This window comes from Lucilia sericata, unplaced genomic scaffold, assembly GCF_015586225.1.
Source record: "Lucilia sericata isolate MDLA Ls3-8-SP2 unplaced genomic scaffold, ASM1558622v1 Contig001309F_arrow, whole genome shotgun sequence".
Lineage (NCBI taxonomy): Eukaryota > Metazoa > Arthropoda > Insecta > Diptera > Calliphoridae > Lucilia > Lucilia sericata.
Genome location: NW_023995256.1, coordinates 23,421 through 49,389, shown reverse-complemented (window position 1 = coordinate 49,389; position 25,969 = coordinate 23,421). Strand labels below are relative to the sequence as shown.

The 25,969-nt window shown below is 28.3% G+C and overlaps 8 protein-coding genes across 14 annotated transcripts; 7 read left to right on the top strand and 1 right to left on the bottom strand.

The window, feature by feature from the left end:
* Positions 1 to 230: 230 nt before the first annotated feature.
* On the bottom strand, positions 231 to 2,589 carry LOC119610919 (ubiquitin-conjugating enzyme E2 S). The gene is made up of 2 exons (XM_037966338.1): positions 2,214 to 2,589; positions 231 to 1,446 (listed from the first exon to the last, which is right to left on the bottom strand). Exons 1-2 carry the CDS (start codon positions 2,220 to 2,222, stop codon positions 847 to 849), a joined length of 609 nt encoding a protein of 202 aa, XP_037822266.1. The 5' UTR covers positions 2,223 to 2,589; the 3' UTR covers positions 231 to 846.
* Positions 2,590 to 4,709: 2,120 nt separating this feature from the next.
* LOC119610915 (zinc finger protein 39-like) lies at positions 4,710 to 6,801 on the top strand. Of its 2 annotated transcripts, XM_037966332.1 has the most exons (6): positions 4,710 to 4,736; positions 4,825 to 4,934; positions 4,995 to 5,531; positions 5,983 to 6,341; positions 6,408 to 6,544; positions 6,608 to 6,801. In XM_037966332.1, the coding sequence occupies exons 3-6, from the start codon at positions 5,015 to 5,017 to the stop codon at positions 6,750 to 6,752; spliced, it is 1,158 nt and encodes a 385-aa protein (XP_037822260.1). In that variant the 5' UTR covers positions 4,710 to 4,736; positions 4,825 to 4,934; positions 4,995 to 5,014; the 3' UTR covers positions 6,753 to 6,801. The 2 variants fall into 2 exon arrangements, with proteins under 2 accessions (XP_037822260.1, XP_037822258.1); XM_037966330.1 differs by lacking the exon at positions 4,710 to 4,736 and having other exon boundaries at positions 4,743 to 4,934.
* A 195-nt stretch (positions 6,802 to 6,996) lies between these two features.
* LOC119610922 (zinc finger protein 334-like) lies at positions 6,997 to 9,236 on the top strand. Of its 2 annotated transcripts, none has more exons than XM_037966341.1 (6): positions 6,997 to 7,208; positions 7,634 to 7,781; positions 7,841 to 8,377; positions 8,439 to 8,797; positions 8,863 to 8,999; positions 9,061 to 9,236. In XM_037966341.1, the coding sequence occupies exons 2-6, from the start codon at positions 7,646 to 7,648 to the stop codon at positions 9,206 to 9,208; spliced, it is 1,317 nt and encodes a 438-aa protein (XP_037822269.1). In that variant the 5' UTR covers positions 6,997 to 7,208; positions 7,634 to 7,645; the 3' UTR covers positions 9,209 to 9,236. The 2 variants fall into 2 exon arrangements, with proteins under 2 accessions (XP_037822269.1, XP_037822268.1); XM_037966340.1 differs by having other exon boundaries at positions 7,835 to 8,377.
* Positions 9,237 to 11,026: 1,790 nt separating this feature from the next.
* On the top strand, positions 11,027 to 13,068 carry LOC119610926 (zinc finger protein 429-like). Its single transcript, XM_037966348.1, has 5 exons — positions 11,027 to 11,227; positions 11,308 to 11,973; positions 12,121 to 12,467; positions 12,523 to 12,659; positions 12,749 to 13,068. The coding sequence occupies exons 1-5, from the start codon at positions 11,083 to 11,085 to the stop codon at positions 12,882 to 12,884; spliced, it is 1,431 nt and encodes a 476-aa protein (XP_037822276.1). The 5' UTR covers positions 11,027 to 11,082; the 3' UTR covers positions 12,885 to 13,068.
* Positions 13,069 to 13,626: 558 nt separating this feature from the next.
* On the top strand, positions 13,627 to 15,374 carry LOC119610925 (zinc finger protein 808-like). The gene is made up of 5 exons (XM_037966347.1): positions 13,627 to 13,810; positions 13,900 to 14,505; positions 14,564 to 14,907; positions 14,964 to 15,100; positions 15,206 to 15,374. The coding sequence occupies exons 1-5, from the start codon at positions 13,666 to 13,668 to the stop codon at positions 15,339 to 15,341; spliced, it is 1,368 nt and encodes a 455-aa protein (XP_037822275.1). The 5' UTR covers positions 13,627 to 13,665; the 3' UTR covers positions 15,342 to 15,374.
* Positions 15,375 to 16,414: 1,040 nt separating this feature from the next.
* Positions 16,415 to 19,310, top strand: LOC119610923 (zinc finger protein 846-like). Of its 2 annotated transcripts, XM_037966343.1 has the most exons (6): positions 16,415 to 16,666; positions 16,737 to 17,108; positions 17,172 to 17,264; positions 17,338 to 17,684; positions 17,845 to 17,981; positions 18,683 to 19,310. In XM_037966343.1, the coding sequence occupies exons 1-6, from the start codon at positions 16,522 to 16,524 to the stop codon at positions 18,813 to 18,815; spliced, it is 1,227 nt and encodes a 408-aa protein (XP_037822271.1). In that variant the 5' UTR covers positions 16,415 to 16,521; the 3' UTR covers positions 18,816 to 19,310. The 2 variants fall into 2 exon arrangements, with proteins under 2 accessions (XP_037822271.1, XP_037822270.1); XM_037966342.1 differs by having other exon boundaries at positions 16,737 to 17,264; positions 18,683 to 19,302.
* A 1,905-nt stretch (positions 19,311 to 21,215) lies between these two features.
* LOC119610917 (zinc finger protein 28-like) lies at positions 21,216 to 22,912 on the top strand. 3 transcript variants are annotated; one of them, XM_037966333.1, is made up of 5 exons: positions 21,216 to 21,471; positions 21,535 to 22,041; positions 22,110 to 22,453; positions 22,511 to 22,647; positions 22,711 to 22,912. In XM_037966333.1, the coding sequence occupies exons 1-5, from the start codon at positions 21,327 to 21,329 to the stop codon at positions 22,847 to 22,849; spliced, it is 1,272 nt and encodes a 423-aa protein (XP_037822261.1). In that variant the 5' UTR covers positions 21,216 to 21,326; the 3' UTR covers positions 22,850 to 22,912. The 3 variants fall into 3 exon arrangements, with proteins under 3 accessions (XP_037822261.1, XP_037822262.1, XP_037822263.1); XM_037966334.1 differs by having other exon boundaries at positions 22,511 to 22,656; positions 22,716 to 22,875; XM_037966335.1 differs by having other exon boundaries at positions 21,217 to 21,471; positions 22,716 to 22,875.
* Positions 22,913 to 22,952: 40 nt separating this feature from the next.
* Positions 22,953 to 25,893, top strand: LOC119610918 (zinc finger protein Xfin-like). 2 transcript variants are annotated; one of them, XM_037966336.1, is made up of 6 exons: positions 22,953 to 23,090; positions 23,979 to 24,246; positions 24,357 to 24,854; positions 25,042 to 25,385; positions 25,451 to 25,587; positions 25,645 to 25,893. In XM_037966336.1, exons 2-6 carry the CDS (start codon positions 24,111 to 24,113, stop codon positions 25,784 to 25,786), a joined length of 1,257 nt encoding a protein of 418 aa, XP_037822264.1. In that variant the 5' UTR covers positions 22,953 to 23,090; positions 23,979 to 24,110; the 3' UTR covers positions 25,787 to 25,893. The 2 variants fall into 2 exon arrangements, with proteins under 2 accessions (XP_037822264.1, XP_037822265.1); XM_037966337.1 differs by having other exon boundaries at positions 24,322 to 24,854.
* The last annotated feature ends 76 nt before the right edge of the window (positions 25,894 to 25,969 follow it).

The following is a 25,969-nucleotide window of genomic DNA, read 5'->3' as shown; positions in this document are numbered from 1 at the left end:
AAGACTACACAACCCACATAGTGAATATTATTCGTACACAGTGGTTTATGTTAAGAAATAAACATTGGAATTAAAATACTTGAAATATTACACGAATTAACCATCGTAGGATTTTCTCTCAGATTCGCAGATTTAAAGTTATCAGCGTTAGATGCATCTTCCAATACATATTATTGATTCGCCCTTATTGCCAATATAATTTAGTAACTAAAGTGCAAAAGAATATGTTGTTTTTTATTAATTTAAATTAAATTTATTTAAGAGTAAAACGTAAGATTTTTAACATGAATAGAGAAGAAAAAAAGGGGAAACATTAAATATGTATGTAATCGTTAAATAGTTTTATGCAATTAAGATGTTGTGTTTTGTTAATTTTATATTAAAAACAGAAATAAAAATTAAAATATAAGCAAAAATATATCAAAATTTACCGGACAATTGCTAATAGAAGAAAAACTATAAAATAGCAAATCAAAGCAAATAAAACAAAATATAAAAAAATAAAAGGGAATTCTTGTTAGATTTTTTTGTCTTAAAATGCTGAGAGATAAGTTTCCTTTAACAGACGATGTACACATACAAATTAAACTAATACAGTTGATGATGATGATGAATCTGATGTTAAATAATGTTTGGTTGGTTGATATATGCTGTTGTGGAGTGTTGTAAATAAATGATGTGTATGTGGTGCAGCAGTAAATTAAAAATTATAAATAAATGTTGGTAACACAACGCGTTAGGTTTTCCTTGTAAGTCAGCGCGCTCTTTATTTTGTTGCAAAATGTCGTAAGGAGATGTATTTCGTAATTATTTCCTTATTGCGTTGTTTAATGATGGGAATGCCACTCATAATCGCTTAAGCATACGCTTTTTTTCCTTTATAAGTTTTTCCTTTTTCTTATCCTGTAGTTTCTTATCGACGGCATGTTTTTTCGAACTAGGGCCATCATCATCTTTGGAATCTGTAGATTTAGCGGCTAAAGCATGTATTTCTGTCATCATTTTAGCGCGCTGCGAGTAATCATCATAACGTTCCAGCAACATTTTGCCGGCTTCTTCATTTAGTGCTGACTCAGCATTGGGTACAATAAGTAGACATTTAATAGTGAGTAGTATATGTTTAATGCCCAAATCCGGTTTCCAATCCTTTTTCAAGGTATTTACACAGATCTCACCGTTGGCGGCCACATTGGGATGAAATATTTTCGTTATGAAAAAGGCCTTTGGAGGTGCTTGAGGGAAATCTTTACCTAACGTAAGTTTGACACGAAACATACCGCCGGCATAGGGGGTACCAGCTGGACCTTCGATAAGAGCCTGTATATCGGTGACATCAGCATCGTTAATTTGTATTTTTATACCCTCCAGGGGATTTTCAACCATGCTTTGCATTTCCTTCATCACTTGTCTTATTGTTTGAGGCGAGAGGTTTTCTACATTGGAGATCTGAAAGGAATTTAAATTTCATGATTAATATCTCAAAGGAAAGTCAACTTTCGTATTTTATTTAGTCTTTATAACTATGTGCATCTTTTTACTCATTTGTATTTTATTGGTATTTAAGAAATATGGGCATTGGCAAAAATACATAGGTACATGATAGAAATTTTGGACATAAGACCTTCATCAAAGGACCCAATTTTAGAATTTCTTAAATAAAATTAAAATGTCTAAATAATAGCTTCCATTTGAGATATAATAAATTTCTAAGGGGTAATTTTTGTATGAAAATATTATTTTCCTCCCCACGCTTTCATGCAGATGCATTATAAACGACTGGAGTCTGGTATAGATCGATCTTTATTAAATTTGATAGAGTGAAATCATAGGCAAAAATGTAACCTATAACAAAAATTAACTTTATTTTAATTGCAAAATTTGCACGAAAAGTATTAAATAACTTCAGAACATGATTCTGAACAAATTATAGTGGCAAAACATTCAAGATTTTTTAATCTGCATAAGGAAAAGTTACCACAGAAAAATCTAGAAAATTCCCAGCTACACAATTATTGGAATTTATTTGCCAAAATCGACTTAATACTTTCTGGAATAAACTATGTAAGGTTAGGTTGTTATACTTTTGTTCGATTTCAATACCCCAGACCACAAACCAAAAAAAAGAAACCTACAATAGGTATAAATGTAGGCATTTTATAATTTTTGTGTAAACATGAAAAATACAATAACTCCAATGACATAAAACAACTTACCGAACTCATTTTCTTGGCTAAATTTTGTTTATTTCTAAATAGATTTTTCAATTCTATGGTATTTCCCTCCTAATTTATTCTGATTTGTGTTCTTCCGTATTTGTTGTCCTTTTTACTGTAGAGTTTTTGCCTCCGTGAAAAAAAATGTCTGCTGCAGCAGCTGGCTTTTTTATATTTTAATAGATTTGCTATTGTTATGAAACGTTTTCCCAATAATTTTTTCTTAGTTTTCCAAATAGCAGTTATTTTCTTATAATTTTATTGTTATACTTAGTGTTTTAAACTTAAACTTTTGTACATAAAATGAAATAAAAAGGGTAAAATCTTTCCTATATTGAAATAAATACACAATAAGTTTCGATAACTATTTGTTGTCGTTTATTACAAAAAAAAAAAGAAGAAAAGTAATCGTGTTATCGAAACTTGTATGTTGGAGACTTTGAGCAGGGTTGCTTTTATAATCAGGGCTGCCATAGGGTTCTATAGTTGAAACAAATGGTGTAAGTGTTGTGCGAAATAGAAAGAAATAGTTTTTTGGTCGTGACGCTTCTGTATACCCTGTGACAAAAGGTCGAATGTTCGATTATTCGAAAGTAGTCTTATAGAAGTCTAGTTCTATAGTTGTATAGTAGAGTTGACAAAGTTGTGACTTTGTTCATTGTTTATGTTAAAAATAATGTTTCCAGGTTTACAAATGAAAATTGCTAAAAAAAAATCAATAAAAATATATTTTTTTTAGTCTTAGATTTAGATTAGACAAATTTTGTAGTTATATACTAGGATTCTATAGCTGAAACAAAAAGTGGTTTTTGTATTTTTGAAAAGGCGACTTTTCGACGAAAGTTTTTTATTTTTGCATTGAGTATGCCATGGCGGAACTAGATAGGTGACCGCATCACTTTTGACAGAAAGCATACTCCATGACATAATAAAAACGGTGACTGCATCACTACAACAATACAAAAACTACATTTATTTTGTTTTTGTACTAGAATCAGACTAATGTCAAGTCGACTTTTTTCGACATTTCGACTTTTTCCGACTTTTCGATTTTTTCGACTATATGACTATTTTCGACTTTTTTCGACTATTTTTTTACTTTTTTCGAGTTTTTCTTTTTTATACTTTTTTCCACTTTTTAAAATTTTTGACTATTTTTGACTTTTTTCTACTATTTTCGAGTTTTCGACTTTTTTCGAGTTTTCGACTTTTTCCGAATTTTTGACTTTTTCCATTTTTTACGACTTTTTTCGACTTTTCGACTTTTTTCGACTTTTTTCGGCTTTTATTTACAAAGTCGACTTTTCGACTTATTTCATAGACAATAGTCGAGTTATCGACTTTTTTGAAACAAAAAGTCGATTATTTAATTATTGGAAAGTCGATTTATAGAACCGTTGTTTGGACCTTAACATTCATAACATGTAAACAATAACAGCTTTTGACATTAAGCATACTCTACACAAAAATAAAAAAAATAATCAGCTGCTTATCGCAGTCACCTTACTTTATTATGCATATACGTACATATATACATACATATGTAGCTTTAACGCCTTTTAACAATCCAAAAGTCGCATTTTTTCCTCTTAGCGCTTTTTTGGAAAAAGGCGCTAAATTAGCGCTTATTTCAACAAATGAAAAATCTTTTTAATAACATAAAATTATTCTAGTTTAACAATAAAGATAAAACGGAATAATTTTAGACAGTACTCTGCCGTACAAAATTTATTAAGTTCCTTTTTCTAAACTTTCCATATTATGAGTAATTCAAAGATCTTTTAGTGTGATAAGTTATTTTAAAACTTTAAAACTAAAATAAAAAATATTCACCATTTTCGCCAAAAGAATTGAAATTGTTTCTTCTTAAATTTTCAATCCCTTCGAAGGGAAAATTGATTTCGTGAAATTCCACAACAGTTGATTTTGATCGTAACAGCTTTTTATTGATCAGAAAATTCTATAAAAAATTCACAACAAGGGAAGTTTTTCACGTCAAAAAAGGGAAAAGTTGTAAATTAACTTAATTTTAGTTAGGTTAACTTGAACTTGAAATTAAAATTGCATTTCGTGAAAACTATTGATATTTTAATGTGAATAATACAAAAATAATTTTGATCGCACAAAGTTTGATTCACAAAAATTTAGCATTATTTTTTTATAACTTCACTGTGAAGGAAACAATTAAAATAAAATTTATTATGGGGAAACAAATAAAATTTATTATGGGGAATTTCAAAAAATCTCTTTGACTAGTTATTGAGATCTTGATCGATGATAGCAATTAGTCATTGAATAAGAAAATCGAACATATTTGTATTAACCTTAATTTTTTAAATTTCGTTCCCGAATCAAAATTCCAATTAAGGAGTAATCTTTTTAATAAACAAATTTTAGCTAAATACTATATTTTTTAAGACTGTGTAAAAATATAATTTTAGCGCTTTTTAGTGCGTTTTGAGTGAATGGACGGCGCGTTTTAGTATAAAATAGTTGACAACACTGATATGTAGTATATGTAGTGTATGTAGTAGTAATTTTCAATTTGTTGACACTTTTTTACGTTTTTTACTTTTTATTGAAATTCACTGAATATAATGAATTCCTGCAGAATTTGTTTAACAACAAATGTATTTTTTGATTGGAGCGAATCTGTTTTGGAATTTTCTGGTCCATCATATAAAGAATGCTACTACCAGTACACGCATCTTCCGGAACAAGGTAAAGAGAATGTGGAAACAATTATTTTTGAAAAGTGTTACAGTATAACATTTATTTTAGATCCAGATTTTCACACGAAAATGCTATGTTTGGATTGTGGTAATGGCTTGAGAAATGCTTATATTCTAGTGGAGAAAGCTTTGGTATCTGACTTAAAATTAAAGAATCATAAATGTGAAATTATAGCAGATAGTCTATTAAAATTTGAAAAGGAAGAAGTAATATCAGTTGATAGGTGTAATATGATTAATTCTGAGCAAACTTTAGCACCTGAACTAAATCTAAAGGATCAACAATCACAAATTATAGCAGAAAATCGGTTACAATTTAAAAAAGAACTAATAATAGATGACACACAAAATTCACTGAACCCAACTATTGAGTATACTTTTAATACAAACAAGGATGAAGAAGGATACATTTCAACGGAAACTATAACTGTAAATACGTTATTGGATGAGGAGTTACATGATGTTAGTATACAGAATTCGGGTTCAGCATCTGAGTCAGGGCTCAATAAAAATACCAACATAAATAGCAAAAGTGAAAAAAAACCGAAAAAGAAAAAGATATTAACATTATTGTGTTCCCACTGTCGTAAGTAAAAAATAAATCTATACGTGGTAAAGGTATTTTTAGACTACAATAATGAGTATTAATATTTGTCAAAAATGTTTGTATCATAATACAATTTACTAGTCTAAATATAATTTGTAATTTGATTTTCAAAAATATTACTGATTTTTTTTTGGCATACGGTCGGTATTCATAAATTTTTTAAAACAATTCAAAAACTTTTTATTTTCAAACGTATTCGGTATGTATTTTATAAATACAATAAAAAACAAACAAAAAGTGTAAAATACATTAAAAATAAGAACGAAAAGTGCAAAATATTATAGTGTAAACATAAAATGTATTTTTCGGATTGATGTTTTGAAAATGCGAATTATTTTCATAATATTTTTAATTTGAAGTGTGTTAATACTCAGTATTGTAGTCTGAAAATACCTTAAAAATTATATTTCCAATTATTTCTATATCACAGCAAAAATTTTTCACACTAAGGCTCATTTAATTAGACATGAGGAAACTCACGTACTAGATCGAAAACGTACGGAAGTTTGCACTATATGCAGCTTAAAATTTTATTGCAAAAATACCTTACAAATGCACATGGACATTCACGATGAAAATAGAAAACGCAAACACAAATGTGAATTTTGTCCAAAAGCGTTTTTTGCGCGTGGTGGACTTAATATTCATAGGCGCATACATTTAGGACAAATGATAAAGTGTAATTTTTGTCCAAAAGAATTTTATCGTCAAGTAGATCTGGATCAACACATGAAAAGTCATGATGTTACGCCTTTAACATCAAACACTGGTATAGAGCCAAGAGTTAGAGTATGTTAGAAAAGTACCTCAAAGGTATTTGTAATATATAATACTGTTCTTGTACATATTTTTCAGGCAAAATATTTCAGGAAATGTGATTTTTGTGGTAATAAAATCAATACGAGCGATTGGAAACATCACAGAGCAAAGCATTTGAACCAGCCTACATTACAATGTTTGATTTGCAGTAAAACATTTTTTCCTAACTCAAAGTATTATATTCTTCAAATTGATATTTAATACATAATTAAATTACAAATTCATTTTAATTTTAGGGTTACTCGTCATCTTCGACAATGTCATGATATTCAAAGTGATGAATGTGACAAATTTTTAATAAAATTGGATAACAAATTTGAACCACGACTTTCAAGTTTAATGATAGAACAAAAAATAACAGAAGTATATACAGAAAAATAAATTTATAAAAAAAAAAATAAAATTATGATGCACAAATATAGAGACGAAAACTAATCAAGAATGTTAAGAAACGTAATATTTTCTTGTTTTTTTTTTCGGAATTTTGCACATATATCCTTTATTTATGAATCGCATTTGATGATTTTAAATAATAAACTTCTCTAAAGCATGTCAGAATTATTGAAGATTCACTTTTCGCAGATATCTGGAATCTTCTTAAAACTAATTCGACTCCGCTTTATGTATATATAATTTATAAGGTCGAAAAATTACAAACGGAATGACAAATATATCCGTGCAATTATTTCCATGTGAATCTCGAAATTTTCATAAATATTACAAAAAGGTAGTTACTATTTTCTTCAGTGTAGTTTTTCCATGATATCATTCCAGGCTGAATGAAATTTACACTCGCAGATTGTAAACAAGAAATTTTGTTAATTTTTTATTTAAGTCCAAAGTATATTAATAAAGTAGCGACATCTCTTGTTGTACAACAACATCTACAACAACCACATGTATTTTGTTTTTGGAAAATTCAAGATTGTGTCAAAATAAAATTTCCTTGAAAAACAATGTGAACAAAACATAAATAAAAAATATTACTTTTAAGTTAAAGATATTAACGATTTAATTATATTATTATATATTATACAATTTATTACACTTTTAAACTACTTTAAAACCACTTTTAATTCACTTTTTCAACTTTTCACAAATTTTAACAAATAGCAAAACACAATTTAAAAATGGCGACGTAAACAATGTTAACAATTTTCAAAACAAACTTTGACAATTTGCTTCATTTATCTAGTTTAAAAAAAATAGTCAGCTGTTCAAGTGATGCTACTTTATTAATTTACTTTGTTTAAGTCCAAACTGAACTGAACGTCATGAATTCTAACGAAGATCCCTGTAGAATTTGTTTAACAACAAATGTATTTTTTGATTGGAGCGAAGCTGTTTTTGAATTTTCTGGTCCATCCTACAAAGAATGCTACTACCAATACACGCATCTTCAGGAACAAGGTAAACACATAGTGTTTATGTGGAAAGTGTTAAACTAGTAATTTACATTTTAGATGCAGATTCTCGCACACAAATGTTATGTTTGGATTGTGGTAATGGCTTGAGAAATGCCTATATACTAGTGGAGAAAGCCTTAGCATCTGACTTGAAATTAAAGAGTCAGAAATGTGTAATTAATGCAGATAAGTTATTGCAAAGCGAAAAAGTTGAAGTAATATCGGAAGATATGTATAATTCATTTAATTCTGAGAAAGCTTTAACATCCGACCTAAAACTAAAGAATCAACAATCACAAATTATAACAGACAATACATTACAATTAAATAAAGACCAAGTAGTAATAGTTAATTTGAAAAATTTACTTGACACGAATACTACGGATAACTTAAATACGAACAAGGATGAAAAAGGACATGTTTTAACGGAAGCTCTAGCTATGAATAAGGTATCTGACGAGGAGTCACGGGATAATGATTTTTCACTTACTCAGAATTCGGAATCAGCATCTGAATCAGAGATCGATAAAAATTCTACTGCTAATACGAAAAGTGTGGTCAAAAGGATAAAGAAAAGAATTTTAATGTGTGCCTACTGTTGTAAGTGGAATATAATTATATATATTGAAAAAATACAGTTCCAACTATTTCTATATTGCAGCATGGACATTTAAATCGCGAACTCATTTAACTAATCATGAAAAAACACACCAACAAAATCGAGAACGTACTGAAGTTTGCCCTATATGCGGCCTAAAAATGTACTGCAAATATGGCTTAAAAGCACACATGGCCATTCACGATGATAAAAGAGAACGCAATTACAAATGTGAATTTTGCCCTAAATCATTTTTTGCTCGTGGCGCACTAAATGTTCACAGACGCATCCATTTGGGACAAATGGTAAAATGTAACTTTTGTCCTAAAGAATTTTATCGTCAAGTCGATCTGAATCGACACATGAAAAGTCATGATGTTATGCCCTTAAAAGCAGATATTGAAGTAGTGCCAAAAGTTCGAGTAAGTTAAATAATAAACAATTTTTTTTTTTAACATTTGTTACACCTATTGTACATATTTGCTAGGTAAAATATTTTAGGGAATGCGATATATGTGGTGATAAAGTCAATACCAACTCTTGGAAACGTCACAAAGCGAAGCATTTAAATCAGTATGAAATAGAATGTTTAATATGCAACAAGCAATTTTTCCCCGACTCAGAGTATGCAATTTGCTATCCACAAATTAATATTTTATTATTTCAATTTCACTTTTAATTACAGTATTAAACGTCATCTGAGACAATGTCATGATGTCATGGGTGGTGATTCCGACAAGTTTATAAAAAAATTGGATACCAAATTTGAACCACGACTTACACGTTTAATGATAGAGCAAGAAGTAACGAAAGTGTATACAGAAAAATATTAAATATATATAATACATATTCGAAAATTGAGGTTGGCACTGTTATTTATTACAGTTCAAACATTTTCTAGCTGATGTCTCAACTTAAAAATCAAACAAATAATAAAAATGGTGAAACTTGTCACGCTTACGAGCCCACCCTCCAAAAATTTAAAACAGTTACATATGTATATGTCATTACTTTAGTGATGGTGCCTATTTTGAATACAAAACGTAATGCAGAACGTAGAAAATTTCATTAACATAAATGTTACGTTAGGTTCGTTGGGACCGTAAAATTTAAATTGATTTAAGTTATTTAATTAATTCTTAACAAAGGTTTAAGGCTTAATTTAATTTGTTTAATCAAATTAAAATTTATTACTTCGCCACTCTATAAAATCATTCATTCGAATTAATTCATAAGCTAAATTCCTTAGGACTTTAAAAATGTTGAATTCATTACTTGTATAATTTATTCTTTAAAGGCTTAATTGCTTGCTAAATGATTTAAATTTTTTCGAATTCATTTTGTAGGGGATTAATAAAAATTTTTCAAATAAAAATTTTATTTAGTATTTTACAAATACAATCTTTTTTATTTTAATTTCAGCTAATTAAATATGATTAAACAATTTTATTTAATTTTATATAAATGACAAATCTTATTCGAAACATATTATTTATAAAGTTATTAGAAGATTCAACTTTCTATTTCTGAATTAAGATTTTGGCGAATTAAGCTCAAATTGAATTGATTAATACGAAGCATTGACTCTTAATTACTATCATAAGGTTGATAATTGGGTGAGTTGTGATTTTTTGATAAATCATGTAGAAATAACTGGAAAATAATAAAAATATTACAAGATCCATAAGAAAAACCAAAAAAAGTTTCATGAATGGCACACGTAAATAGCATTCTATACTTTTACATCAAGTTTTTTTTTCTTTTTGAAGAATTTATAGCAGAAATACAATATTTTAAGAATCTAGTTTTATGCCAAAAGAATTATCATAAATTTCGGTAATAGATTTTTCGATATATAGCAAAATTTTAATCAATTAAAGCTATTTAAATCATTTATTCGCTTATTTTTTACAATTTAATTAGAAAAAACATGCCCTTGAAAATTGTGTTTATAATAAAAATAAAAAATAAATGAAATATGCTAAACTTTTTATTCATATTTAAACATCTAGTGGATTATTTCTATTTTTATTGCTGCAACTGTTACTTTTGTGTTATCATTTCGTTTTGAATTGTCTGTTTAGATTTTTATGCAACATAAACAAAGGACATTCTAATTTTTTTTATTTTTTTAAAATGTAAACAATAAATTTTGTTAGTTTTCTAGACAGAAAAAGAACGATATTAAAAGAAAAATTATTTATTAGTTGGCTGAAAATGTAGAAAGCTGTGGCTTTCAAAATTTTATTAAAAATTGTTTATCTTATTAAAAAATTTATTAGTTTAAACTTTAAAATATGTAATAAAAAAAATAAAACTTAAAATTCAAAGAAATTAATTTGGTCTATTTTGCTTGTTTAAATAATTTAATATTATTTGATTTTTTATCTTTTGACTTTGTTATGTACATATGTTTGTTTTGATTGTTTTTTCATTGAGAATATAAACTTATGACTTGCTGAAAAGATCTATTCACAATCACTGTTACTACACTTTAGTAGTTACAACATACAACTTGATTGTGAACTGAACAATAGATTTTTCTCATATTATAAGTTTTTCTTCATTCGTGCCATTGATAGGCTATTTCTGTTATAACAACTTTCACTCTTGTGTTACCATTTTCCTATGAATTATTTGTTTACCTTTCTAAGCAACAACAAAAAGTTACAAAGTTTATTTTTATTCCGATTTTAACAACAAAATAATGAATTCCCAGGAATTTAAGAAAAATATATGTCGAATTTGTTTAGATGAGTCGGTAGTATTAGATTGGAACGATAGTATATATGGTTATAGCGAGATAACATACAAAGATTGTTATTACAAGTATACACAATTGGAATGGCTTGGTTAGTATTGTCTTCCAAATTGTAAATGTATATTCAAAATATTTTTATTAAATTTATGTCTCAAATCTCGGTTTATTCAGATTTCGACAGTTTTTCACCCATGTTATGTCAAATATGTGCAAATGGTTTACAAAATGTCCATGCTCTTATTTTGAAAGCATTAGAATCATATAAATATTTTCAAGAATCTGCAGCAAACATCAACACACAAATTGTTAATAATAGCACAAATATTGAAACCGATATAAAATATACACCAACAGAATTTGAAACAGTACTGGTGCATAAATTAGAAGTAGAACCCATAATAGAAGATCATTTTGTGTATGACAACTCAGATGAAGATTTTAAGATTAAACCGACAAAAACTAAAGTTGGTAGACGATCTAAACGTTATATTTCGTTAAAAGGCAATTACGAAAAATATAACAAAAAGTCAGAAAACCCTATAGAGAAAATGAAGAAAGTGGATAATTCTAATAATAATATGCCAGACTTAACGCCAGCAAAATCTCAAAATAAAACTCTTGTAAAAAGAAAAGCAAAAAAACAAGTGGTAGTTAAGGAGAATAACACAAAGAAATCAAAAAGCTTAGAGAATGTAGAAAATACTTATTGTCAGAAGAATGGCGAAACTAGAAATGAAAATATATGTGATCAAGTCGAAAATGTTGGCTCACAAATAGAGGCCAAAGTCAAAAAAAAATATAAAGAAATTAAAAAGCCAAGAATGTGTTCGATATGTTGTAAGTAAACTTTTTGTTTCAAAAAGTCGTTACTTTCGTAATAATTCAAAATAATTTATAATTTTTCATATTACGTTTAAATATGTTTAGGTACCATTTATTTTTACATTTCGTGAATTAAATTTTATTTATTTAAATATTCTTTAGCAAAAATCTTGCACAACAAGTATGCAGTACAAATGCACGAAAAAACCCACATGGAAAACCGAGAACGGAAAGAGACTTGTAAAGTCTGTGGTTTGAAATTTTATGACAAACGTAATCTCTACTCTCATAAGCGTATACATAAAGAAAATCGGGAAAAGAGGCATAAGTGTGAATTTTGCAATAAAGCATTCTACGATAAAGGCGGTCTAAATATACATCGGCGCATTCACTTAGGACAAATGATACCCTGTACTTTATGTTCAAAACAATATTATCGTCAAATTGATTTAGATCGCCATATGGGTTCACATTCGGCTACAACAATAAATACTGATACGAAAAAAAGAGTAAGTGAATTTGTAAATTTAAATTTGTTTAAGTTTAATCCAATTCTAATCGTAGTCAAGATATTTTGTACGTTGCCAACATTGCGACAAATCCATACTAAGTACAAGTTTTAAATCGCACACAGCTGCTCATTTAAATGAACCTTTAATGAAATGTTCAATTTGTAATAAAGAGTTTTTCCGACGGGGAAGGTATGTATTTGTTATTGCAATTCATAGTTAATGTTGTCCTTATATATAATAATAATAATTTATAAAAAATAATTTGTTTTCACTTTTAGTTGTGTTCTCCATGTTAAAAAAGTTCATCAAAAAACGAACGAAGAATACAATGATTTTATTGTGCAATACAAAAAGAATCGTATATCACATTTGTTTCTGGAGCAAAAAGCCGATATACAATTTAGTGATGAGTAATATATAAAAATATACAAAAATGCAATGAGCGAGTAAGACATTTCATTTTGGGAGTGCATATGCAATTATGTATACCAATATTAAGGAATTGAAAAATAAGGATTCTAATTATTTGCTATTTATTTTTAAATATGTTATAAAAATTGTAAAAATAAATACTACTAAAGTTTTAACATTTTTTATTTTAATTATTTTTTATAAAATATTACTATTAACTAAAAAATTTTACGTTATTGTATTAAAATTATTTTGGTTTGGATATATTAAATATGGAATAAATATGTAAGTAAAATAGTAATGACTTTAGAAATGGTCATGTAAATTAAATATTTAATAAGCAAAAACTTAAAAATGGCAAAAATTTTAAGATAAATTTTTTTTTAATAAGTTATAAAAAAATATATTTTTTATTGTATGTAAAAAATTCACTAAAAAATTGTTCTATATTTTGTCAATAAGCCCTCTTAATACAATTATTAACTAAAAAAATCAGTATCGGAACACTTTTATAACAAAACACATATGAATTATTTACCCGGCCTGCGGCAGCTGGAATATAAATTAAAAATATCTTTAACATTTTTGATTTCTTCAATTGGCAGTAACAAAATTTTGTCACCACCTTATGTTAATTTGCCGTAAATTCGATTTATAAAATAAATTTGACATTAACGTGTAAACGTGGTCATGTAATTTAAATGGTATCAATTCATTGTGAATTAATTGTTTACCATAATAAAAAAGAGGCAAACAAATTGCATTGTTTATTCCAAAGCCAAAGATGAATTCTTCGGAATTTAAAGATACAGTTTGTCGCATTTGTTTGGATGAAAAAATAGCTATAGATTGGAATAATAGATTAGCCGAACATGGCGATATTACCTACAAAGATTGTTACTACAAATATACACAATTGGAATGCCTTGGTTTGTATACAGATAATTTGCACCACCCAAACATGATGCTGCCTTCAATGAGACAAAATAATTTTTGTTTTCTTATTTTTTTTTTTTAGAAGCTGATCCCTTTTCATGTATGTTATGCCAAAAATGTTCAAATGGTTTGAAATATATACACAGTTTAATTTTAAAAGCACTTGATTCCTATAACTTCCTGCTTGATGTAAACAGCATTCATAATGAAGTGGATATTTATAGTCATGATGACCTTGTGTTCATTGAGGATATAACAGATATTGCCGAAAAAAGTGTAAATTGTAATTCAACTGATTTTGAAACAGTTCTAGTAGAGAAAACCGATACAGAATCAGTGGATTATTTTCAGAGTGAGAATACTGATGATGAAATATACAATTCTTCTACAGTAGATGTCCAAAAATCTGTTGACAATGAAAACAATGAAGAATGTGATATTGATTTAGCTTTAAAAATAGAGTATTCGGAATGCGAGGAGTCACTATCAACGCGAACATCGTATGCCACAACTAAAAGAAAAAAGAAGTCCTCTGTTGATCAGGACAAAAGCAATACAGTGAAAAAATTAAAAAATTCTCCGAAAAAAGGTCGTTATAAAAAAGAAACTTCTGAACCTGAAACATTAGATGAGCAAAATCTTAAAAAGAAAAAAAAATATGATACTCCGAGTATGTGTTCTATATGCTGTAAGTTCATTTGTTTTATTTTTTCAATTTTAAATTTTCACTTATGCTTGAGTTTCAGCTAAAATTTTACACAACAAATATTCATTACAAAAACACGAAAGAACACATGTAAATCGTGAACGTAAAGTTCCTTGCCCCGTCTGCGGCGTTAAGTTTTACGATAAAAATCATCTCAAATCTCATATGCGAATACACAATGAAAATCGAATAAAGAGATATCAGTGTGAATTTTGCGATAAAGCCTTCTTTGAGAGGGGTGCACTCAATGTCCACAGACGCATACATTTGGGACAAATGATACCATGCACTTTGTGTTCAAAAGAATTTTTCCGCAAAGTCGATTTGGAAATACACATGAATTCCCATTCAGCGGTAACGATAAATTCGAATGGCAAAAAGAGGGTACGTTATGAAATATTTATTTTGTTTTTCATATTTATTTTATTTTTTACTTTTAGTCCAGATACTGGGTGCGCTGCAAATATTGTGATAAAAACATTCTGAGCACTAGTTTTAAATCTCATACAGCCGCTCACTTGAATGAACCTTTAATGAAGTGTTCTATATGTGATAAAGAATTTTTCCGAAGAGATTGGTACGTTCATTATAAACTAATTGAATCAGAAATGTTTAAATTTAATTCCATATTCTCTTGCCGTTTGTGTTTAATAATTATTGTTACATTTTTCTCTTTTTTTAGCTGCACACAACATGTAAGGCAAATCCATAAAAAATCGAATGAAGAATATGATAACTTTATTATAACTTATAATAAAAATCGTTTATCACATTTATTTTTAGAGCAAACGGCAGATTTACAGCCTGATGATAAATAATAAAAAAATAAAATTTTCCATCGTTATTATTTACTTTATTGTTACAAAAATAATTTTATTAAGGATACAAATATTTTGTTTTATTTATAAAATAATAGATAGATAGATAGATAGATAGATAGATAGATAGATAGATAGATAGTTCTAACGATTGATTTTTTGAACTATTCGATTTTAATTGGGGTGGTAGTTTACTTTCATCAATTTTGCAGTAAATGAGCGATATGTCAATTTATATTTAGAAGCTTTTTATACAGTACACCACGGAAGTAGAAAAGACAGATGATTCTTTGTCCTTCCCTCAATGATAATTTTTAAAGGTATGTAATTTTATAAATACATTAGGAAAGACCATTATGAATGTTATTTGTTTACATTATGAATGTTATTTGTTTACATTATGAATGTTATTTGTTTACATTATGAATGTTATTTGTTTACATTATGAATGTTATTTGTTTACATTATGAATGTTATTTGTTTACATTTAATATGTCATTTTTGACAGTTAGCTAATTCTAATACAAAAACATAATACATGTTGTTCTTGTATTGTTGTAGTAATTCACCTCACTAGTTCTGCCATGGATTTGCCGAACTGCCATCACCTTTTGTGAATTCGCCTTGCTTTTACGTTAAAAAAATAATTAAGATCATGGTGTACAGAGTTCGTTTACACCAAACACTTTAGTAAAGACCACAATAAAAACATATGTTTCGGTAGTCTTTTCCAATGATTGACAATGTTACTGAGACACAAAGTATACAGAGGTTCATTATAAAAAGTCGGAAAAAGTCGAAAATTTTAAAAAAGTCAAAAAATTGTCGAAAAAAGTCGAAAATTTTAAAAAAGTCAAAAAATTGTCGAAAAAAGTCGAAAGAAGTCGAAAATAGTCAAAAAGTGGAAAAGTCGAAAAAGGTCGGAAAAGTCGACTATTTATAAAATACTTAAAGTCGAAAAGTTTAAAATTCGACTTTTAATTAAAGGAAAAGTCGACTTTTCGTTTCAACTATACACCCTAATATACATATGTACGTAAAATACACATCGTGTAATAACACCTTTAGCTGGGTTTATGTCGCCTTTGTGGTATCATTTTACTTTAATTTGAACTGTGTCACAAACATTTTATGCTATGTTTCTTTGCTGCTACTACATTAATTTAACTGTAATGCCAGAATGAATTACCCCAAGAATACAGAGAACATCTGTCGGATTTGTTTGGATGAAAATGTTGTTTTAAACTGGAATAATATGTTGTTTGATTATTATGGGATAACATACAAAGAGTGTTACTACAAATATACCCAGTTGGAATGCAATGGTATGTTCATTTTTTGCTATATTTTACTCAAACAAAATTAAAAATCTTGGAAAACCCCCTATATATGCAGATCATGATATATTTTCCTCAATGTTATGTCAAAATTGTTTGATTGGTTTACAAAATATCCATACTCTTATCTTAAGAGCTATAGAATCGCATAAATATTTTGAAGAAACAAATCTCATCTATTTAGAAATAGAGGAAGACACCTGTCAAGATGAAATTGATATTAAATGTAACCCAACAGAATTTGAAACTGTATTGATAGACGAACAAACAATAGATGATCCAAATGAACAACAGTTAAACGAAAACTCTCAAAAAGATTTCGATAAATCTCGAAGAGATAGAAGAAAAAACCTAAAATCTATTGATTCGGAAAGCACTGACGATCAAAGCATTGCAGCATTAAAAATAAATTTGCCAAATAATTGTAAACGTAAGTCAATAAAAGAAACCAGTAAACCCGATATAGATAACAATGAGAAACTAAATTCATCAGATGAAAATAAAGACAAACCAGAAGATAGCAAAACCACTAAATTAAAAAATAAAAAGGATCGTGTAAAGCAAAAAATCATATGCTCCGTTTGCTGTAAGTTTTTGATTTTATATCAACGAAACTTTCTTACAAAATTTAAAATAATTTGTTATACTTTCCTGTCTAGCGAGAGAATTTGCCAGTAAATTTATTGCAAAAAAACACGAAGTGACACATGCTAAAAATAGGGAACGTAAAGAAACTTGTGAAATTTGTGGTCTTAAGCTCTATACAAGAAATAGTCTTCTTCAACACCTGGAAATACATGATAAAAATCGTGTAAAGACTCACAAGTGTGAGTATTGTCCGAAAGCTTTTTATAGAAAAGGCGGACTTAATATACATCGGCGCATACATTTGGGACAAATGATAGCATGTAATATATGTTCGAAAGAGTTTTTCAGAAGTCACGATTTAAATCAACATATGGCTTCACATTCAACTATATCTATAAATGCGCAAATAAGGAAACGAGTAAGTAAATGTAATACGTACATTTTGATGAAAGTTTAATGATTTGAAGTCGATGCGAAATACATAGCTCTCTTTGAAGCAGCGTTTATATTCTTTTCGTTTATAAAATCCACTGTTAATCACATATGAATCTCATAAATTATCTAATCTTTATCTTTAGTCAAAATATTATGTACACTGTAAGGATTGTGACAAAAATATACTTAGTACAAGTTATAAATCTCATAAAGCTGCTCATCTAAAAACTCCTCTAGTGAAATGTTCCCTTTGCAATAACGAGTATTACAGCCGAAGCAGGTATGTATGTACATACATATACATATGTATCTATGTATGTAATTTAATAAAATAATTTGTTTAATTGTTGGTCAGAAAAATACAAGTAAAAAACAAGTAGGAAAGTATAGTCGGACATGGCCGACTATACTTTCAAACTAAAGGGGGTTTGTATGGTGGCTAGGGTCAAACGACGGACGATCATTTTAAAAATTGGCATGGTCATTTATGCCTACATAAAACTTAGTTGTGCCAAATTTTTGTGAGATAGTAGTATATTTGACATTGTTATGAGTTAAAAACCCTAAATCGGAAGGTAAGGTTGTTTGGGGGCTAGGTGAAATAATGCACCGATTTCAACCATCTTCAATAGACATCGTCCTTGTGGCAAAAAAAATGGTATGGTCCAAATTTTATCAAAATATCTTGAAAATTGTGGCCAGTAGCTTGCGCACAAGGTTTACATGGACCGCCAGACGGACGGACGGACGGATATGTCTTAATCGACTCAGAAAGTGATTCTGAGTTGATCGGTAAACTTTAAGGTGGGTGTAGGACCAATATTTTTATGCGTTACAAACATCAGCACAAACGTATAATACCCTCCCCACTATAGTGGTGTAGGGTATAATAATAGAATATTTGTAGAAAAATGCAAAAAAATATATTAAAAGAATGCTCTTGTTTCTCCAATAATAATAATTATGATTTAATTTTTTTAGCTGCTGTGTTCATTTGAAAAGAATCCATAAAAAACGGCAAGAAGAGTTCGATGATTGCATAATAGTGTACAAAAAGGATCGAATATCACGTTTGTATATAGAACAAAATGAAGACATAGAACCTGCGGATTAACACTAAATATTTTCCATAACTTATTACCAATATACAAAATACACATTAATTCTAGATAAAAATATTTTAATTTAATATAAAGTTCGTTTAAATGTATTTATAAATTATTTATCCTTATACTGCAAGTGTTTGTGTAGCCATTTCATGAATGCCCTTATTGTATACCTACAATCATAGTATAGTTAAGAAATTATTAATTTGTTCAGAACCAAGATTAAAGAAGTACTTAGTGCAAGGTTGTGTGTGTCATCTGAAATAATAAATATCAAATTAAAACGATTTCCTGTGTGAACCGGCCCAGGGTGTACTGAATACAAGGTAACATCACTAGCTTAGCTGATAATTTGTTTTCAATTTTTTATACATAGACTTGTATACAGGCTTAATCCGCACGCTTGTCAAAATTCATATGAAAAAAATTGACAATCGTGCGTTTGCTTTCAAGTGCTGGTACCTTGTTAAGTATACCATAAACCGGTCCATTACATCGAAAAAAATTGCAAAAGTTGTAAAAAATGTTAAAAACTGAAGAAAATTATGGTTTAAAAGAGTTGTCCCCTTATTAAGTTTACACTGGTCGTACGTAAAGTTAAATTCACATTTCGTCGTTCCGAAATTATCTTCACGTATATCACAAAATCCAAAAAAATGAGTTAGGGTAATTTTTTGGGGTAAAATTTGAAGAACTATCAATATAATCAATCCATAGGTTTATATCTCTTGTGGTTTACGAGATATTCACTAGCTATTTTATTGTATATCCACTTTTCTTAAAAATTTAATGTGTTATCTTAATGTATATGCCATTTTTGTGGATATACAACAAAAAATGTATGAAATTATTGATATAAAAAAAAGTTGTGTTATCTTCACGCATGTGTAAAAGATAAAAATACTGAAAATAGTCTACATATAACACCGTCCGACACTCAAAATTAGACACGAACCAGATGATATAAGTCTGAAACTAGAGAATAAATGATGCTAAACGGCTTTCACAGTTTTTTATTTCGTGATCCTGTTTCCTTGTAAAAGGACTTTAAAAAAAATGATAAATACTTCTGCTTACCCTACCTTGCAAAATTTGATGTCAAAATAACAAGAAGAGTTGGGAAATATTTTGTGCTATTTTTGTTTTATTCTGCCAGGATCAAAATATGTCAGAAATGCCTTCAAAATTTTTTCCTAAAAAATAATACTGAAAATCTAAATAGATATTAGAGGATAAAAATTTTAAAATACATTTTTGATATCTTCTTATCCTGAGAGTATAAAATAAAAATAATACAAAATATTTCCCAACTCTTGTTCTTTTGACAACAAAATGTGGCATTGTTTGAGCAGTAGAAGAATTTTTATTTATTTATTTTTTTTTTTTTTTAATTTACTTCTTTAAAACTTTCAAGTCCTTTAAAAAGGACACTGGATTGTATTAAAATTTTTTAAACAATAGCAATTACAAAATGCGAATACAGATTTCGTATATAAACCCAGCAAAAATCTAGAAATTACTTGGACAACATACTTTTCAATGACAACTACTTACCGTTTGCATTACTTAGAAGAAAATTAAATTTGTATGTAAAAACCATTATTTGACGCGTAATATAATAGCTAAGCAGTGGTGCAGTGAGTAGAATATTTGACTAACAAACAGAAGTCATTGGCTCGTATACTCGCTGGCTCTTTTTATTATTAAAAAAAAAAACATCATCCTCAACAAGTACTTCTTTAACTCCCTATTTGTAAGCGATGAGGTAAGTACTTGTCTCCAATGACACCACCGTGTTAATATATTGAGTTAAAATGTTGGTGAAAAGAGGTTTTATTAGCTTTTTAACTCATTACTTTTCAATGTAAGTTTTTCTTGGGAAGTTAGCTAAACATCTGCGTTTGAGAGAGAATGAACTTAAAAATGATGCATATTGTATTAAAATAAATAAAAATAAACATAAACAAAATTAGTGTATATTAACTAAACTAATAAATACCAATTTTTGTTACTGCACGAATAACGGATATACATACATACGTGAAGATAATTTGAGAGAGAAAACATAATGCAGTTTTTATCAGTACATTTTCACGTATATGCCATAAATTAAAAAATAGTTCTCAAAAAGTGGTTTATACAACAAATTTGGGAAATTCTTCTTGAGCTAAAAATGACCATATCTTGAAAAATGTACTCCATGACTCTGGATATTTTTACAGTAATCGATGTAGAAAAATCAAGCACTACATTATATAAAAAAATTTAGCCACATTTTTCGGCTCAATTTTTTTATATAAATTGTTAAAACTTTAACTTCAATTTCCCAAAAAAAAAAAAAATTCTGGAGATACGTGAAGATAACTTCGGGGCGACGATTTAGCGATTTTATATTAGAGAGTTTTCTTACAAAAACACTTTGCAACACTGATGAGTATGTCAATTGAGGGAAAAGAAGAATTGTTTACGTATTTTTTAATAAATACTGTAAAAAATTTTAAATTTCGAATGAAAAAATAATGGAATCGTCGACATTCAATCGAAATATATGCCGTATTTGTCTGGAAGACAATGTAACTGTCAACTGGAACGAAGAAATTGAAATATTATGTGGTTTCAGCTACAAAGATTGTTACTACAAATACACAAAGTTACCGGCAGATGGTAAGAAACAATTTCAAATTAAGCAGCAATTAACTAATTTACATGGTTACTTCATATTTTTAGATACTGATGCTTTACCAACAAATTTGTGTGAAATATGTTGTAGTGGTCTTAAAAATGCTCATTTATTATTTGAAAAAGCATCCGTAACATATAAGCATCTTTGCGATAATCTCTTCACTATAAAACATGGAAGTGATATGGGCATTGGAAGAAAACAAACAACAATGAAATTTGAAATTAAGATTATTGATGATAGTGAATTTAGTGATACAATTGAACACGACACTATGACAAATGATGGGACAGTTGCAGATATAGAAGAAGAATTGTTGGACCACACAAGTGATTACGATAATGAACAGGATGTCAGCACAAAAAATTCTGTAAATAATAGTATCACTAACGAAATTCCAATGAGTGAAGACGATACAATTGAGAATGAAAATTTAACAAATAGCGAAATGCCTTCCGGTCAAGCAATTTGCGAAAGTTCTGATGCAAAACCTACTGCCTCATCAACTACTAGTAAAAAGAGAAAATCAAAGAAATATTTGTGTGCATATTGCTGTAAGTACTTTTTCTATTTTTCCGTATCTGTAATCTTATAGTGATAAAAACGAACTATAACGTTTCAGCTTTAGTAGTCAACGATAGATCATATCTTAAAGTTCACGAATCTACACACAATGAAAATAGAAAACGTACTGAAACATGTCCCCACTGTGGACTTAAGTTTTATACTAAAACGGCATTGAAAAATCATATGGACATCCACGTAGAAAATCGTGAAAAGAAATTTAAATGTGAATTTTGTATTAAGGCCTTTTTTAATCGAGGAGCACTTAATGTTCATAGACGTATACATTTAGGTCAGATGATAGCGTGTAAGCTGTGTCCAAAAGAATTCTATAGACAAGTTGATTTAGACAAACATTTGGTAAAACATTCAACAGCTCCTCTGCATAAAACAGCTGAAGAGGTAAAATATTTTTATTATAGTCATATAAATTTAATCTACGTGTCTGTTTTTAATTAGTCCAAATATACAGTACAATGTCAATATTGTAATGAGACAGTTGCCACTGCAAAGTGGAAGACACATAAAGCTATTCATCTTAATCAGCCTCCAGTAAAATGTAAAGTTTGCGACAAAGAATTCTTCGCTAGAAATAGGTATAAAGAGTATGTATGTATGTATTCAAAGAGCTTAAATATTTATTTTCTGTTTTATTACAGAGTAGTGCGACATTTAAGAAAAGTGCATGGTAAAACTATAGAGGAATATGATGAATTTATTCAATATCTTGATTCAAATATACGTATGTCTAATTTAATGATACGACAACAAGAAATACTAGTACCAGTTTCAAAATAAATAATTTAAAATTATATGAAAATGAAGCTATTTGGTATTTTCTGGACTTTTACAATTCGAATACAAATAAGTTACAGTTATATTAAAACCAGTGTACAGTGTACCCTGATTAAAACCACAAAAAATATTTTTTATATTTTTATTCGAATTCTAAAAATCAAAAAGTCAACTTTACATAAATCGCAAAGTCCAAAAATTGAGTTTCAAACGTTCAGCTAATACTTTCAAATGTTTCTTATTTGTAAGTTGAAACCCATTTTTAACATACATAAACATTTAAAAATAAGAAAAAAGTGAACAATGTCGCTCGGTCGACTTTTTTCTTTAACTATAGAATGCTACTTCCCTATAAGAAATGAATGACCGAAACTAACACATACAAAATGATTTTACTAACACACACGCAACATTTTTTTTATAGAATTGTCGAAAAAAAAATTTAATGGATGATTCCATCAACAATGACAGTCAAATGACCGGTAAAATGACTGTTACTGGACCCAATGTGTGGTATAGGGTTGAATTTGCATATGAAAGAATGAAACAACTACATTTTGATTAAAATCAAAGTAAATTAATAAAGTAGCATCACTTGAACAGCTGACTATTTTTTTTTAACTAGATAAATGAAGCAAGTTGTCAAAGTTTGTTTTGAAAATTGTTAACATTGTTTACGTCGCCATTTTTAAATTGTGTTTTGCTATTTGTTAAAATTTGTGAAAAGTTGAAAAAGTGAATTAAAAGTGGTTTTAAAGTAGTTTAAAAGTGTAATAAATTGTATAATATATAATAATATAATTAAATCGTTAATATTTTTAACTTAAAAGTAATATTTTTTATTTATGTTTTGTTCACATTGTTGTTCAAGGAAATTTTATTTTGACACAATCTTAAATTATTCCAAAAACAAAATACATGTGGTTGTTGTAGATGTTGTTGTACAACAAGAGATGTCGCTACTTTATTAATATACTTTGCACAAATGTTTCCATCACTTTTTACATATTGCCCTTAAGAAAGTGATGGGAGCTTTGTTCTACGCAATGATGGGTATATTCTCAGTAGTGACAGTCAATTGACCGGTCAAATGACTGTCACTGTTCTTATAGGGTTTGTATATAATTTTCAGAACTGCAAGGTTGTATGTGCCATCTGTCATGATATCATTTATTATACATAACAATGTACAAAGAAGAAGCATTGTTTATGTTTACAATAAAATTTGTTAAATTGAGAAACAAAAAAACTAATAAAGGACGAAATGAATTTAAATAATAAAGGTTGTCGCATTTGTCTAAAGGGCAAGGTATTATTAAACTGGAACGAAGAAATTGACGACATCTCTGGTATGAGCTACAGAGATTGTTATTACAAATACACAGAACTGCAGTCAACTGGTAAATATTAAATCTAATTTATTTATTTTACAATACAAAGCGCATAAGGATAAAATATAAATATGTATTGCTTAGCTAAGCCATGCGTTCATTTGTCTCATTGTTTTTAGATTCAGATCCTTTGCCACCGAATTTATGCAGAACATGCTCAAGGGGTCTTAAAAATGCGTACTTTTTATTTAAAAAAGCTATAGAATCATTTAATATACTACATAATACTCTTAAAACTAATGAACTTAAACCAATATCGTGTATGGAGGAGGATATATCAATGGAATTTGAACATAAGATATTGGGTGATTATAATTTAGATAATTTAATTAAAGAAGATACTATTAAGGACAAAAATCTGGACGATGTTTATTCTAATGAAGTATTAATTACCGAAAATGATACAAATTATGATGGTAATAACGAAATGTCTTCGCAAAATGAAGAAGAAATAGTACCAGTAGATTTTATTGACATAAAAAATTATGAATCATCAGCGGAAGACTTATTGGAGGAAAGGCCTAACGAAGATTCTAATACAGAATCTGCTATGGACTCAACAACTAGAAAGGCTGCCAAAAAGAAAAAACAAAAATTACATATGTGTGCATATTGTTGTAAGTTTCTATAATTTGTTTTTTCTATAAATATTATATTATCAATTTCGTGAAAGATGTAAGAAATGTTAAAAATTAATAACCCATACATCGGCTTGCACCAGCATGCTGGCGATGTGTATCGGTTCCTTTATTTCAATCAAGTTAGTATATGGGCCCTATTAACCTAAATCATTATTTTTTGTAGCTTTAAAAGTCATTCACAAAAGTGTTCTAATAAAACACGAAGCAACACACAGTGAAAATAGACAGCGCACTGAAACGTGTCCTCATTGTGAACTTAAATTTTACGATAAATTAGGTTTAAATAATCACGTCAAAATACATGCAGTGAATCGGGAAAAGAGATTTAAATGTGAATTTTGTGATAAAGCCTTTTTTAACAGAGGTGGACTTAATGTTCATAGGCGTATACATCTGGGTCAAATGGTAGCTTGTAAACTTTGTCCAAAAGAATTCTATAGACAAATTGATTTAGATAGACATCTATTGTCACATTCAGCAGGTCCTCTACAAAAAAAAGTTTCGAAGGTAATAAATTTAAAATATATTTAATAATAATAATAAATTTAATTATATTTTTAATTTTTCTCCAGGTAAAATACGAAGTACAATGTCAATATTGTAATAAGTCGATTGACTCTTCAAAATGGAAAGAACATAAAGCAGCTCATTTGGGCCAACCTCAAGTGAAATGTAAAATTTGCGAAAAGATATTCTTTGCTAAGAAGAAGTAATTTTCAGTTTGTTATAAAATATTTTATATATTAATATGATTGTTGTCTTCCAGATGCACTAAACATTTAAGACAGGTACATCAGAAAACCAGAGATGAATATGAACAATTTATACATTATTATGATGATTGTATTAAACGTATGTCGCATTTAATGATTCAACAACAAGAAATAGTACAATTAGTTACGAAATGAATATTCAAAAGTTAACCAAATCCAATAAATATGTTTTATTTTGTATACAAAAAATATGTTTCATATAAATTTAGTAGAAATATATAAAGAAAACTATGAATAACCGAGAAAACCTCAAAACTATTATGTACTGTTACTTTATTTTTATAACATATACATACATACATACATATTTTACTTTTT

Bases quoted from the DNA above. Each gene is read 5' to 3' on its own strand.
- LOC119610923 (XM_037966342.1), top strand. From the start codon at position 16,522: ATGAATTACCCCAAGAATACAGAGAACATCTGTCGGATTTGTTTGGAT. The intron at 17,265-17,337 runs GTAAGTTTTTGA...TTTCCTGTCTAG, and splicing joins AATCATATGCTCCGTTTGCT to CGAGAGAATTTGCCAGTAAA. The intron at 17,685-17,844 runs GTAAGTAAATGT...CTTTATCTTTAG, and splicing joins ATGCGCAAATAAGGAAACGA to TCAAAATATTATGTACACTG.
- LOC119610917 (XM_037966333.1), top strand. From the start codon at position 21,327: ATGGAATCGTCGACATTCAATCGAAATATATGCCGTATTTGTCTGGAA. The intron at 22,454-22,510 runs GTAAAATATTTT...GTTTTTAATTAG, and splicing joins TGCATAAAACAGCTGAAGAG to TCCAAATATACAGTACAATG. The intron at 22,648-22,710 runs GTATAAAGAGTA...GTTTTATTACAG, and splicing joins GAATTCTTCGCTAGAAATAG to AGTAGTGCGACATTTAAGAA.
- LOC119610918 (XM_037966336.1), top strand. From the start codon at position 24,111: ATGAATTTAAATAATAAAGGTTGTCGCATTTGTCTAAAGGGCAAGGTA. The intron at 24,247-24,356 runs GTAAATATTAAA...CATTGTTTTTAG, and splicing joins CACAGAACTGCAGTCAACTG to ATTCAGATCCTTTGCCACCG. The intron at 24,855-25,041 runs GTAAGTTTCTAT...TATTTTTTGTAG, and splicing joins ACATATGTGTGCATATTGTT to CTTTAAAAGTCATTCACAAA.
- LOC119610925 (XM_037966347.1), top strand. From the start codon at position 13,666: ATGAATTCTTCGGAATTTAAAGATACAGTTTGTCGCATTTGTTTGGAT. The intron at 14,506-14,563 runs GTAAGTTCATTT...CTTGAGTTTCAG, and splicing joins GAGTATGTGTTCTATATGCT to CTAAAATTTTACACAACAAA. The intron at 14,908-14,963 runs GTACGTTATGAA...TTTTACTTTTAG, and splicing joins ATTCGAATGGCAAAAAGAGG to TCCAGATACTGGGTGCGCTG.
- LOC119610926 (XM_037966348.1), top strand. From the start codon at position 11,083: ATGAATTCCCAGGAATTTAAGAAAAATATATGTCGAATTTGTTTAGAT. The intron at 12,468-12,522 runs GTAAGTGAATTT...TTCTAATCGTAG, and splicing joins ATACTGATACGAAAAAAAGA to TCAAGATATTTTGTACGTTG. The intron at 12,660-12,748 runs GTATGTATTTGT...TTTCACTTTTAG, and splicing joins GAGTTTTTCCGACGGGGAAG to TTGTGTTCTCCATGTTAAAA.
- LOC119610922 (XM_037966340.1), top strand. From the start codon at position 7,646: ATGAATTCTAACGAAGATCCCTGTAGAATTTGTTTAACAACAAATGTA. The intron at 7,782-7,834 runs GTAAACACATAG...TTTACATTTTAG, and splicing joins CACGCATCTTCAGGAACAAG to ATGCAGATTCTCGCACACAA. The intron at 8,798-8,862 runs GTAAGTTAAATA...CATATTTGCTAG, and splicing joins AAGTAGTGCCAAAAGTTCGA to GTAAAATATTTTAGGGAATG.
- LOC119610915 (XM_037966330.1), top strand. From the start codon at position 4,811: ATGAATTCCTGCAGAATTTGTTTAACAACAAATGTATTTTTTGATTGG. The intron at 5,532-5,982 runs GTAAGTAAAAAA...TCTATATCACAG, and splicing joins ATTATTGTGTTCCCACTGTC to CAAAAATTTTTCACACTAAG. The intron at 6,342-6,407 runs GTATGTTAGAAA...CATATTTTTCAG, and splicing joins GTATAGAGCCAAGAGTTAGA to GCAAAATATTTCAGGAAATG.